This window comes from Hylobates moloch, unplaced genomic scaffold (assembly GCF_009828535.3).
Source record: "Hylobates moloch isolate HMO894 unplaced genomic scaffold, HMol_V3 SCAFFOLD_3, whole genome shotgun sequence".
In the NCBI taxonomy this organism is placed as follows: domain Eukaryota; kingdom Metazoa; phylum Chordata; class Mammalia; order Primates; family Hylobatidae; genus Hylobates; species Hylobates moloch.
In genome coordinates, this window is record NW_026652278.1 from 37,380,570 (window position 1) to 37,393,575 (window position 13,006).

Here is a 13,006-nt window from a genome sequence, read left to right on the forward strand (position 1 = left end):
GCTAGGGCTGTGGGTAGACGGGAGGAAAACTTTCCCAGGTTTTCAGAAAAATTTATAATTTAATTTGCGGTCCACAGAAAGAAGCTGCAAGCCCTTCGTTTGCCCTGGGTGTTGATGTAAAGTCCCGTTACCGTGAATATCTGGTTACAGTTGTTTAAAGTGGTTCTTCTCTGACACGCATACTGGGAGATCTTTTGTACAGCAATTGGTGGAGTCTTCGGGGGGCCTGGGTTGGTGCTATCTGAATAGTCTCTTCTCACCTAGACAAATGCATAAGCATCCATTTTCAATAAAAATTAATAGTAATAATAGATATGTATGGAAAAAATTTGGAAGTAGTTGTCTGTGGTTGGAGGATAAAATTATAGGAGACTCAAAATTTATGTTATATACATCTCTAATATTTGAACTTGCTATTATCAACATGTATTATTTTTGAAATCAGAAAAATAACATGAAAAGACCTATCAATTAAATATCATCTTCCTTTTCTATGAACTTATGTAGTTATGGTCCAAGCCCTCTTCCCAAAGATTCTAGCACAATTGCTCAAATATTTGGAATTGAGAGCTTAACTTTTTGTTTTGTTTGTTTTGTTTTGTTTTGTTTTCTGAACGATCACAGTGAGAGAAAAAAAGGAATCTCCTGCTTTTCTTGCCAGAATATCAATTTAAGCCAGAATATCAAGGCTTAAATGTTTTGAAATATTTTTGTATAAATGTGTTAAGGAAAATAGCTACCGCTCATTAGATGCCTACTATACTTAACACACTGTGTTAAGTGCTTTACATGTATGTTATTCTAATCTTCATGACCACTTTGTGAGGCTGGCATTATTGTTATGTCATATTATAAAGGAAGAAACTGAAGCTCAGTAAAGCTAAGTGACTTGCCCAAGGTCACACAGGAAGTAAGCAGAGAATCTAGGGTTTACCCCACCTCCGTTGATTCTAAGCCTATGTTCTTAACCATCAAGCAAAGAACAGCGAAAATCACATCCATGACACTTACAACAAGCTGGTGTTTTCCTGTCATCTCCACTGGTTTCCCTGCTCCTATACATTCTATCAGCCAGGAGACATCAAGGAGCTCTGGTTGTGAGCTGACTTGTATTTTCTGTACTTGAAGCCACTCCAGAACATCCGAACCGGAGTTGTTCTCTGCTACGATGTGGGTGACAGAATCACTGCAAAATGCAAGACAGAGTTACCAGCTGAAGCATCTTTCAAAATCAGAAGCTCCCCTCTTTCCTCAAGGTTTCCGAGCATTCCATCAGATGGAAAAAGACACATGCTAGACCTAACCATAGGTGTGGAGAATTTAGGCCTCCATGCAAGGGAATTCTCTCTACATTAATTAGTATGGCAACAGTGGTCTGGGGGTTACATGTCAGATGCATGAAAAATAAAGACAACATTAGCAGGACTGAGGTGTTGGTGGAAAACCAAGGTCCAGAGAAGATGGAAGATGAAATTGCTCTTAAAGTAGCACCTAGCATTTCACATGAGGTTTTGGCATGCTCCTCCATTTTTACTAGTGGAGGACTTTAATAATCTAATGGCTTTCAAACTTGTTTGACTGTGATCCACAGTTAGAAATACATTTTATATCATGATCCAAAGTAGACATAGAAATAGGTACAGATATAGCTATGCTTATATGGATTAAGCAACTGTCTTAATCCATTTAGGCTGCTATAACAAAATACCTTAGACTGAGTAATTTATAAACAACAGAAACTTATTGCTCACAGTTCTGGAGGCTGGGAAGTCCATGATCAAGGGGTCGGCAGATTTGGTGTCCTGTGAAGGCCCATTCTTCATAGATGGCACCCGCTATGTGTCCTCACATAGCAGAAGGGAAAGGCAGCTCTCTGGCCTCTTTTTTAAGGACATTAATCTCATTCATTAGGTGGAGCCCTCGTAACCTACTCACCTCCCAAAGGCCCCACTTTCTAATATCATCGGCTTGGGGATTAGGTTTCAATTTATGAATTTTGGGTGACACAAATATTCAGACCATAGAAACACCCCATTAAATGATCTCACTGTTTATTATTAATAATAAATTAATTATTTATAACCAGCCTTCAAGAAATTTTGCTTTACATGTTTTCAAAGCATGGACAGGGATCTTTTTCTTAGCAGGTGCTGAGCACTTACCATGTTTAAGGCATTGGCCAAGTGCTTTACCTACATCATCTCATTTAGCTCCTCAATAAGTATTACATCATTCACACTTCAAAAATGAGGAAACTGAGGAACAGAGAGGTCAAGTGACATTCTAAAGGTCACACAGCTGGTAAATGATACTCATCTTTTTTTATTGTTTTCTCTGGGCCAGGTATGTTATTTCTAGCTTTTAATAAATCTTCACGGTCAGCATTATATTATTGGACCCAGTGATTTTTAAGATCCTTTCAGTTCAAATAGTCTATAAATCTGAGCAATAGCATGAGCACACAACATACCCAAGCATTGAAGAGAAAACATAGCAATATTTTCTCTTCCTCCTCCTATTTCGTTTTCTTGATTTCGTCTTTCTCCATCTTCTTTTTTTTTTTTTTTTTTTTTTTGAGACGGAGTCTTGCTCTGTCACCCAGGCTGGAGTGCAGTGGCGCAATCTCGGCTCACTGCAAGCTCCGCCTCCCGGGTTCACGCCATTCTCCTGCCTCAGCCTCTCCGAGTAGCTGGGACTACAGGCGCCCGCCACCACGCCCGGCTAATTTTTTTGTATTTTTAATAGAGACGGGGTTTCACCGTGGTCTCGATCTCCTGACCTCGTGATCCGCCCGCCTCGGCCTCCCAAAGTGCTGGGATTACAAGCGTGAGCCACCGCGCCTGGCCCATCTTTTTTTTGATAGAATCTGATTCATGAGGTATTTTTTTATTTACTATTATATGCACAACCCTAGATTCCTTGTGATAGTGGTGGTGGTGACGGTAGTAGGAGGTTGGGTACCAAAGAAGAAAAAGGAAGTTCCTGGACATTAGTATGTTACACAAAACAGATGGCTTATGATGTGAATTATGACAAGACATGAGGCATGAAGATCTGCCGTGTTCAGAGAAGGAAAAAGAACACGGTGTGAGCTGGGAGAGGCAGCTGGTTGGTGGAAGAGCTGGGATCGTGTCTAGTCCTGAATGACACACTTAAAAGGCAGAACTTAGGGTTCTCCTGGAAGAAAAGGGTCAGGGGCCAGAAGGACAGGGAGGAGAATGGCCTGGGTTGGAGTGGAGAGTTTATATTGGGAAGTAATTGTAGATGTGGCTGAATTCGTAGGGACAACTACATTCTAGAGGGTCTTAGAAGCCTGTTGAGGAGGTTTGATCTTCTTTTCTGGGGTTGTGGAGCCAGTGAAGGCTTTTGTGAGCAGAACGTTGATAGCACTACAGTGTTATTTTAAAAGACAAGTCTGGTACCTACAATGATTTGGAGGGGAGCATAATGAGGTAAGGAGGGTTGGGGAGCTACTTAGGAAGATGAAACGATAGTGTAAGTGTGAGATGATTTTAACCCAGTCTGGCACAGAAAGGCAGAGGAGAAACATGGTGGACATCTGCATCAGCTCATCTATGAAAGATGAAGTCAGGGAGGGAGTCAAATATTACTCCAGCATGTTAATTACAGTAAAGTAATGGCACTTTTGGTAGAAATCGAGATTTAGGGAGTTGTGTCTCTTTGAGGGAAGGGGTGGAGCGGTGGAATTGAAGTTTATTTCAGGCATGCTGCATTTGAAGGACAGCAGGAGATCCAAGTTAAACTATCTGGTTGACAGTTGGGATCTGAGGTTGGTGCTCGGAGAGAGGTGTGGGGCTGGGGTCAGAGCTGAGACCATCTGGACGGCAGGATGTGCAGCAGGCCCAAGCAGAAATAAGTCATGGCAAAGCAACATTCTACAAGGATTAAAGGAAGACGGATAACCACTTCCCTATTGTAGATCCATATTATTTCAAAATTTATTTATAATAAAATTCCTGAAGGATTCTTTGGATCAAGGATTAATAGGAAGTGTTATTCCATCTATATTTTCCATCTATATTTCTGCCCTTTGGAGGGAAAAATTATTATTATATTATTATACTTATGATACATTATTATTTATTATAATGTTATTACAATAAATAGAGTTTTACCTAACCCTGAGAGGGAGAAGGGCATGTTAAAGAGGAACCCTGGGACCCCTAACCACCTACACTCTTACCACTTCCCCTACTGCCCCTTCTCCTAGGATTCTCTGAGACAGTGTGGGAATGTCCGCGATCACATTGTTGGGTGAGAACCATATGCATTTCTTAATTAATACAAGCAAATTTATGGATGACAGGCTGTACGTCATATGAAGGAAGACTCTGATTCAAACACCCACTTCCTGCTCATTAAGGAACTAGCAAACAAAACAAAATAGCAACATAATCTTAAGCACACACAAAAACCAAAAAGTCAAACAAAACCTCTTAAGCCAATGCTACTCAGAGCTCAATATTGGTTGCCACTAGTTCCCAACAAGGTAAGTTCAGAAATTGTAAGTCAGCATTTAGGAACTTTAACTGTAATTTGACATCACCAAAATAGTTTCATTGTGGCTTAAAAAAAAAAAAAAAAGAAGCAGCATTGGTCTTCAAAACATTTTTTGAAAATTGGTCCTTTGCCAAAAGTGATTTAAAGAATTTTGTTGAGAGAATAATCTCTGTTGTGGCCCAGACGATATTTCCCATCGTCTTGTATTGCCTGAGTTCAGCTGATCCTCTGCACGTGGCCAGCTAGATCTGGGCTGTGATGTGCTTCCTTGTGTCGGGGTTGCCATCGGCCGCTCACAGACAATTCACAGTCTCTGTGTTTTGTTCACTTTCAGCTCCGAGCCCTTACCGAGCAGTATTACTAAGGAGACCCACAGCCTCTAGTGTGCTCTACTGATACTTTCTTATCACTGTCTTGTGGCAGCTGTTTGTCTATTTGCTGGTACAGTGGTTTTCTCTCTGCTCTGAACCCTCCAATACTGAAAATGTTAACAATGTTAGAATACTACTATGTGCTAGATACTCTGGTAGGCACACTTTATACATCACTTCATTTAATTATCAATAATGCCATGAGATAGATATGATCATTCCCATCTAAAAATGGGAAGAGAGGCCGGGCGCGGTGGCTCACGCCTGTAATCCCAGCACTTTGGGAGGCTGAGGCGGGCAGATCATGAGGTCAGGAGATCAAGACCATCCTGGCTAACACGGTGAAACCCTGTCTCTACTAAAAATACAAAAAATTAGCTGGGCGTGGTGGAACACACCTGTAGTCCCAGCTACTCGGGAGGCTGAGGCAGAAGAATAGCTTGAACCTGGGAGGCAGAGGTTGCAGTGAGTTGAGATTGTGCCACTGCACTCCAGCCTGGGCGACAGAACGAAACTCCGTCTCAAAAAAAAAAAAAAAAAAGGGAAGAGACAGCCTTGGAGACGTTAAAAATTTCACCCAGTGAATAATTAGTTGGTGGAGCAGGGATTTGATCCTATGGCTGTTCTCATCAAAGTCTATGTGCTTGGCCATCCATGACTTTGTGTTCTTTGGAAAAGGAGGGAGCTGCTCACTTCCTCTTGTTGCAGAGGGAGTAACATCTGGATGGGTATCATAATAATAAGAAAACCGATTTCCTCCCAAGGGCAGAAATACAGATGGAATAGCACCTCCTATGTAACACCAGTAAATGTATTGCCTTGCTGCTGCCACGTAGAATTTGTGTTTTGCTATTTTATGTACAATATTATATGGACTAAACTAGACTACAGGACATGCAGAACTGCCCCAGAAAACCTCAAAGAATAGTTGCCATAGCCACACATCAAGACGGAGCAGCCACGGGGGGCTGTCAGGCTCTCTGAGCTCTAGGTTTTCCCTAAACCTCTGAGGGAGATGGATGTGCCAAGGGGGAGCCCTGGACTCATTGTCCAAATTCTGGCCTGTCACCATCCACTCCTACCCCCCCGGCTCCATCGCCACCATCTCTTCACCTAGGATTCCTCTGGACACAGCCCTGCCTCTGATGGGAACATTAGAATGCTGGGGGGTACAGAGGGGTGGGGGCTCAAGGCACTATTAAGTAACCAACAATAAATACTGGCATATAAAGGGAATCAGACTAGAAAGAAATACTCGTGACTATTAGCAAAGATAATGATAACGACATACACCCACGTGCAGATATTCTTACTTAATCCTCACAACAGTCTTGCACAGTAGGCAATATAATCACAGAGGGGAAAACTAAGCCTGGGGGAGCTTACATGAAGCTGGGATTCAAACCCAGGTGTGCCTGACTCAAGCAACCTCTTAACGTTCTGCTAGACTGTGGTTAAATGCCTGAGGGGGGCTTTGTTTGCGTGTTTGAAATGCTTTTCTTTATTTTCTCATTTTCTGTAATGAACTATCTATGGTCACTTTTCTAGTTGGGGGAAAATATACATGAATGTCATTTTCAAGGGCAAATAAATCTGTGATTGTGGCTGAAGTTGTTTCTGCCTTGCCCACAGAGACCTTGGCTTCCTTCTTATAATAAAAGATGACAGAAACCCTCCAGCAGCCAACCTCAACCTCAGAGATTCCAAGGTTCTACTGAGATGGCTATTTCTGAAATATCAATGAATTCAATCTTCTCCTAATTTCTTGGCCACGACCAATTGTTAGTGCTTTGGACTAAGTTTGGGAGGTCTTGAACCAATTATAGCAATTCTGAGGGAAGTGGCATTGGTCCCTCAGCCTCCTACAGGGAAGAAGATTCAGGGTCTCCTCCTTCAACTAGTGCTTGACTGTCAGGTGCCCAGCTTGGTCCTTGGTGTCCCTGAGAGCAGGGACAGTGGCATGGTCTCTGGGTTATGCCTGGAGCCCAGCACATGGCCAGATTTATACTAATGGTAAAAAGATGATGGTAGACTGGATAGATGAATGAATGAATGAATAGCTCTAAAGGAATGTCTCTCAAACTCTAGTGTCTACCAGAGACATCCAGGAAGCTAGGTTAAAATTCAGATTACTGGGTCCCGTTACCAGACTTCAGAATCCCTGGGGAATTGCACCTGGGGCCCAGGAATATGCATTTTGACAAGCTCCATTGGTGATTCTGATATAGTCAGTCTGTTTTCGTTATCTACTGTTGCATAACCAGTGATCCCAAAATGTAATGGCTTAAAAAGGCATCTACTTTATTATATCTCACAATTTTGTGGGTCAGGACTTCAGGCAGGCTTGGCTGGGTGATCTCTCTGCCCTGCATTGTTCTCCTGAGGTGCTGATGTTCCCTGTGGTTCTACATTTTGCCACCTTGGTGAGGATGGCTGGCAAGCTGGGCTCAGTGCAGCTAGGGACTGGGGACCCAAGCAACTTTATGTGGTCTAAGAGGAGACACCAATGTCTTACATGAGTCTCTGGGGTCCCAGAGCTTGTGTTCCAGAGAAAGTCACACAGTGTCACTTCCACTGTACCTTACTGGTTGAATCAGTCACCAGCCCTCTCAGACGCAAAGGACAGGGAAATCGCCCCTCCCTCTCCACAGGAGGACCTATGTTTTAAAACCACCCCACAGCCCAAGAACTCCACTTTGAGAAACACCAGTGTAGAGAAAGATCTTTTCTATTGAGCTGCCCCAGCCTAGATTTGACTCCCACTCGAGTCTTTGGCCTCAATGGCTGCTGTGTTTTCCAAATGGTACTCATTTCTCTGCAGGTACGTGACATAATTTTAGGAGATATACAACGGAACATTTAAAAGGCCTATGTGTTTATTTATATCTATATTTTAAATTATGCATCTCAGATCATAGTTTTTATGGATATTATTCCTTAGAACAAGGCTAATTTTATTTGAAATGACTCAGTTTAGGGACAATTAAAAGAAACACACTGGCCAGGTGTGGTGGCTTATGCCTGTAATCCCAGCACTCTGGGAGGCCCAGGTGGGCGAATCACTTGAGGTCAAGAGTTCAAGACCAGCCTGGCTAACATGGTGAAAGCCCGTCTCTACTAAAAATACAAAAATTAGCTGGGTTTGGTGGCCCACGCCTGTAATCTCAGCTACTCGGGAGGCTGAGGCATGAGAATCGCTTGAACCCAGGAGGTGGAGATTGTAGTGAGCTGAGATCCCGCCACTGCACTCCAGCCTGGGTGATAGAGCAAGTCCTTGTCTCCCCCCAAACAAACAAAAACAAACAGAAGAAACAGATTACGTATATATTATAATAACAGATGTGGTAAAAGATATTACGAGAATCGTGACTGTGGCACTCAGATGTCTGAAAAATTCCTGGGTTATGGAATTAACTCACAGACTTCAGTTCTGCATTTTTTTCTTCAGGCAACAATTTCCCTGTTCTTCCTGTCTTTCTTTTCCTAGTTGGTCCTGCCTCTCACGAAGTATAATTAGAAAAACCCTCCACGAGGAAAGTGGCAGCTATTTTTATTTGCCTGGGTATAGACTCCTTCCCACCCTCTGTCTGACTTTCTGGATCCTCGTGGTTGGTCACCTGCTGTTTTCTTCCCAGGGAGAGGTCATTCCTGATTCTTCCCATCTGAGATAGAACTTATTTGTAAACAATGTCTTCAGTGGTCATTTACAGTTAAACTGACCTGTTTACAGTTTAAAAACCCTTCTACCAATTTCACGTAGCAACTGATCTGTTTCAGGATCCTTGGAACAGAAAGATCATGCAGTTTTGTTTGGTTTTATCGCAAACTCTTACTAGCACCTAGCACCACTAAGGACAGGTTTCTGTCTCCAGCCCTGCTGTACTTATGACTGAGACGGAGGCCCACCTTAAATGGGATTAAGAAAATTTTTATTAATTGAAAGCCACAAATTTTGAAATACAAAGTAATTTGGATCAGAGCAAGAAAAAAGTTTACATCCCATGCTCATGCTCTTGAATTTATAAAAATAAAATATTTATTATGTTGCTGATGACAAAAGTAATACTCATGCATTGCAGAAAAAAAATTCATTACAAAAATTACTCTTGGTAAACACAAGTTCCTTGGGCTGGTTTTATATTCACCAGATAAATCATTCTCTGAGCAAATATTTCTTGAGGCCTCCTATGTGAAAGAAAATTGTCTAATGTCTGTAGATGAGGTCTACACGTGGCCTTGTGGAGTCAGAGAGGGGTAATTGGATGAGATTAAGAGCCTTTGCTCATCAAAAGGAAAAGCTGGGAGCCCATCCTAGGCAGTGACTCCCACCAGCATTCTAGGGAGGAAGGCTTCTCTCTGGGGGCTTTCAGGAGTCTGAGGTCTGGGAAGCAGAGAGGTAAAGGGAGAAGGCACTCAAGGTGGTGGGGAAAAAGCAAGAAAAACTGTAAAGAAAACCAGGGAATCTGTATTTGGATTCTGGGCCTGGCCTGGAGAGTGGCCAGTTCAACTTTTATTTTCTAGAGCAGGTAACTGACCTCCTTCAACTGATGTTCTGTTTATTTTGCAATGACTTTGAATATTTTGATTTCAGACACCATAAATTTGAAGTGTAGAATAGAACATTGCCAAAGATTAACAAAGCTGACACTAGTTAAAGTGGGAAGGATGGTTATATTCAGTCATAATGATGGCAATAGGAAAGAGGCTCCAGTGTGCAGTGAACTCAACTTTATGGGAACAAAAGGCATGAGACTTTTAAAAACTGGGGTATGCTGCTAGGGGAAGGGTGTGCCCCTGAGGGGTAGTAGGGGGGTAGTCCCTGTGACTAGGCCATCTGGGTTTGTTAATTGGAGCTTATCTGGAGGAGAAGCAAACTTTTGTGGTGTAAATTAGAGCAAAGTCCTCTGAAGTTAGGCCCTCCCTCCCACAGAATCTGAAAGTCAGAGTTATCTCCTTGAAGGGTTGCTTTTCTCAGATCCTTGGAAGACAGTTCTGGATGGTTAGAAGATTTACATCTCAAAGGGACAGAGAAAGGATTTATCATTGCAACTTTCTAAAGTAACTGCTTTAAGAGAGGGTTCACGGGCCAGCTGCCTATTGCCAGCGTTTGGCTAGAATAAACAGGACATTCTCCCGGCAGTGATGAACTTTCTCAGGCAGGCATTTTAAAGGGGGCCATCCTAGGCACATGGCCTTAACTGCTAGAAGCCATGCTACAGTTTGGTCAAGGAGAGAGTCTTTACCAACATTCAGGTGGAAAAAAATAATGCATTTTACTACCATGAGATTGCCAGGGACTTTTGGAGGCAATGGTTTTGAGATAATGAGTGAGACAGAATCCACATGTCAAACATTATATAATGACTGTATGGAAAGGGCAAGCAGCCAGTTTAGATAAAACTAGACCAAAATAATACTAGAAGACTAAAAGTAAAAAATGAGCAGGTAAATTCTATTTTTTTTTTTTTTTTTAGAGAAAACTTGTTCAAACTTGGAATATATGCTATGCTACTTTTTTAATTCCAGGTGACAACAAAGGTACAATTCCTGACTTCCCTGTCTGACTGTAAACTCCTTGTTTGCAGGACTCATGTCTTCCACTATTTTGTGTCTCCACAACCTGACAAATACTGCACAGAGTGGGTACTAACAAAGCCCTTTATTGGTGATGACGTGATGCTGCATCTTGCTTTCATTGAAGACAATGCCTTCGAGTGGCACCCTTGTAGATAAACTATGGAAGTCTAGGAAGGATTGTCATCCTCTGGTGGGTGTCAAGCTGCTTGAACAATGGAACTTGTGTTAAACAGCTAGGTAGATGCAAAGGTGGAGAGCCAACCTTCCTGGCCGTGCATTTTCTTCCTCAACATCAATGATTTAGGTCTAGACACAGAGAGTAAGCTTAACTAATTGTCAGGCCTCTGAGCCCAAGCTAAGCCATCATATCCCCTGTGACCTGCATGTATACATCCAGATGGCCTTAAGCAACTAAAGATACACAAAAGTAGTGAAAATAGCCTTAACTGATGACATTCCACCATTGTGATTTGTTTCTGCCCCACTCTAACCAATCAATGCACTTTGTAATCTCCCCCACCCTTAAGAATGTTCTTTGTAATCTCCCCCACCCTTAAAAAGGTTCTTTGTAATTCTCCCCACCTTTGAGAATGTACTTTGTGAGATCCGCCCCGTGCCCACAAAACATTGCTCCTAACTCCTCCGCCTATCCCAAAACCTATAAGAACTAATGATAATCCCACCACCCTTTGCTGACTCTCTTTTCAGACTCAGCCCGCCTGCACCCAGGTGAAATAAACAGCCTTGTTGCTCACACAATGCCTGTTTGGTGGTCTCTTCACATGGACTCACGTGACACTAATGTGTTTATGGAGGAGGGTTGATGACAGAATGAAATTTTAAAATAGCTCCATGTATTGGAACCCAGGATGAAATAAGAAAGTGACAAGCAGTAGGTTCTGATCCTTCTCCAGCTTGACCTGGGTGACAAATTGCTCTAAAATTTAGGAAGTTAGCCATGGAATAAAATTCACTACTCTTTTCATAAATATGCAAAAATGCCTCAAGGGTTTTAATACTTTCCCTGATCTACATTTTAAGACCAGCTTCCTATGGCACATTGAATGGCACGTATTTTGCAATATAGCATAAATGCTAGCGAAGCTCCACCCAATTATGTTGCATGCATGTTGCAGAATGAAATAGCTCCAGACAGTGCAACACTTTGAGGTACACCATTTCTAATTTGTGTGTTCAGGCCCAGGTAAAGCAGGAATCAGGTTTTTTCTCTAATTTAATCCTCCTGGCAGCCAAAGAATGTGTTAGGAACAATGAAAACTGTTGCCTATCTGCTGAAAAAACAGCTTTCTTTGTTATTTTTATTTTTAAAATACATGCTTATTGTAGCCTGGGCACAGTGACTCACACCTGTAATCCTTTGGGAGGCGAAGGCAGGAGCTAGGAGTCCGAGACCAGCCTGGGCAACATGGCGGAACCCCATCTCTACAAAAATTAGCCGGGCATGGTGGCCTGCATCTGTAGTCCCAGCTACTTGGGAGGCTGAGGTGGGAGGATCCCCTGAGTCTGGGAGACGGAGATTGCAGTGAGCCGAGATGGCACCACTGCGCTCCAGCCTGGGTGACAGAACAAGACCCTGTCTCAAAAACAACAACATCAACAACAACAAAATATATATATATATATATATATATATATATATATATATATATGCGCACACACACATATGCTTATATATATATATATATATTATATATGCTTATTGTAAAAAATATATTGGAGGGCGGGCACGGTGCTCACGCTTGTAATCCCAGCATTTTGGGAGGCTGAGGCGGGCGGATCACGAGATCAAGAGATCGAGACCATCCTGGCCAACATTGTGAAACCCCATCTCTATTAAAAATAAAAAAAGATTATCTGGGTGTGCTGACACGCACCTGTAGTCCCAGCTGTTCAGGAGGCTTAGGCAGGAGTATCGCTTGAACCTGGGAGGTGGAGGTTGCAGTGAGCCAAGATTGTGCCACTGCACTCCAGCCTGGGACAGAGCGAGACTCCGTATCAAAAAAATAAATAAATATATTGGAAAACACAGAAAATAAAAAAACAGCCATAATCTCTCCCTACTAACCCCCACCCCCAAAAAACCACTTACAACATGTTGATGGGTTTCCTTCTTATCTTTGTTCTATTTGTTGATATCATTTGACCTAGTTCATATTGTGGAGGGAGAGCCCAATTCCTTAGGGTTTTGCTGTAAAGGTCAATGGATCCAGCAATTCACAAGAAAATAATTACACTTTACATTTGTTTAACTGTTTTAATTTATCAAAGCACATTGACATGCATTATCTCATTTGGTGATCACATCAGGCCATTTATCAGGATATTAAGATCAATGGGGGGAGAGGGGACCTTGTCCCATACCCCATGGCTGGGGAGGCTCAGAGCCAGAATTTGAGGTTTCTGAATTTCTTATCTAGAGATTTTTCCCCAACAATACTTTTTATTTTTCTATCCAATTAAAGTCTATATATCTATGCACAGAAATTCCGTTTGAGACCTAGGACTTCTACTTCCTG

The 13,006-nt window shown here is 42.2% G+C and overlaps 1 protein-coding gene across 2 annotated transcripts in view; it reads right to left on the minus strand.

Annotated features, from left to right (window-relative positions):
• The window catches only part of DNTT (DNA nucleotidylexotransferase), a 36,251-nt gene that overhangs the window by 20,853 nt on the left and 2,392 nt on the right, over window positions 1-13,006 (minus strand). For both annotated transcript variants that reach the window (XM_032135603.2, XM_032135596.2), the window contains exons 2-3: window positions 1,012-1,186; window positions 132-260 (exon numbers count right to left, since the gene is read on the minus strand). In XM_032135603.2, coding sequence (XP_031991494.1) covers window positions 132-260; window positions 1,012-1,186 — 304 coding nt within the window. The remainder of the gene's footprint in view (window positions 1-131; window positions 261-1,011; window positions 1,187-13,006) is intronic.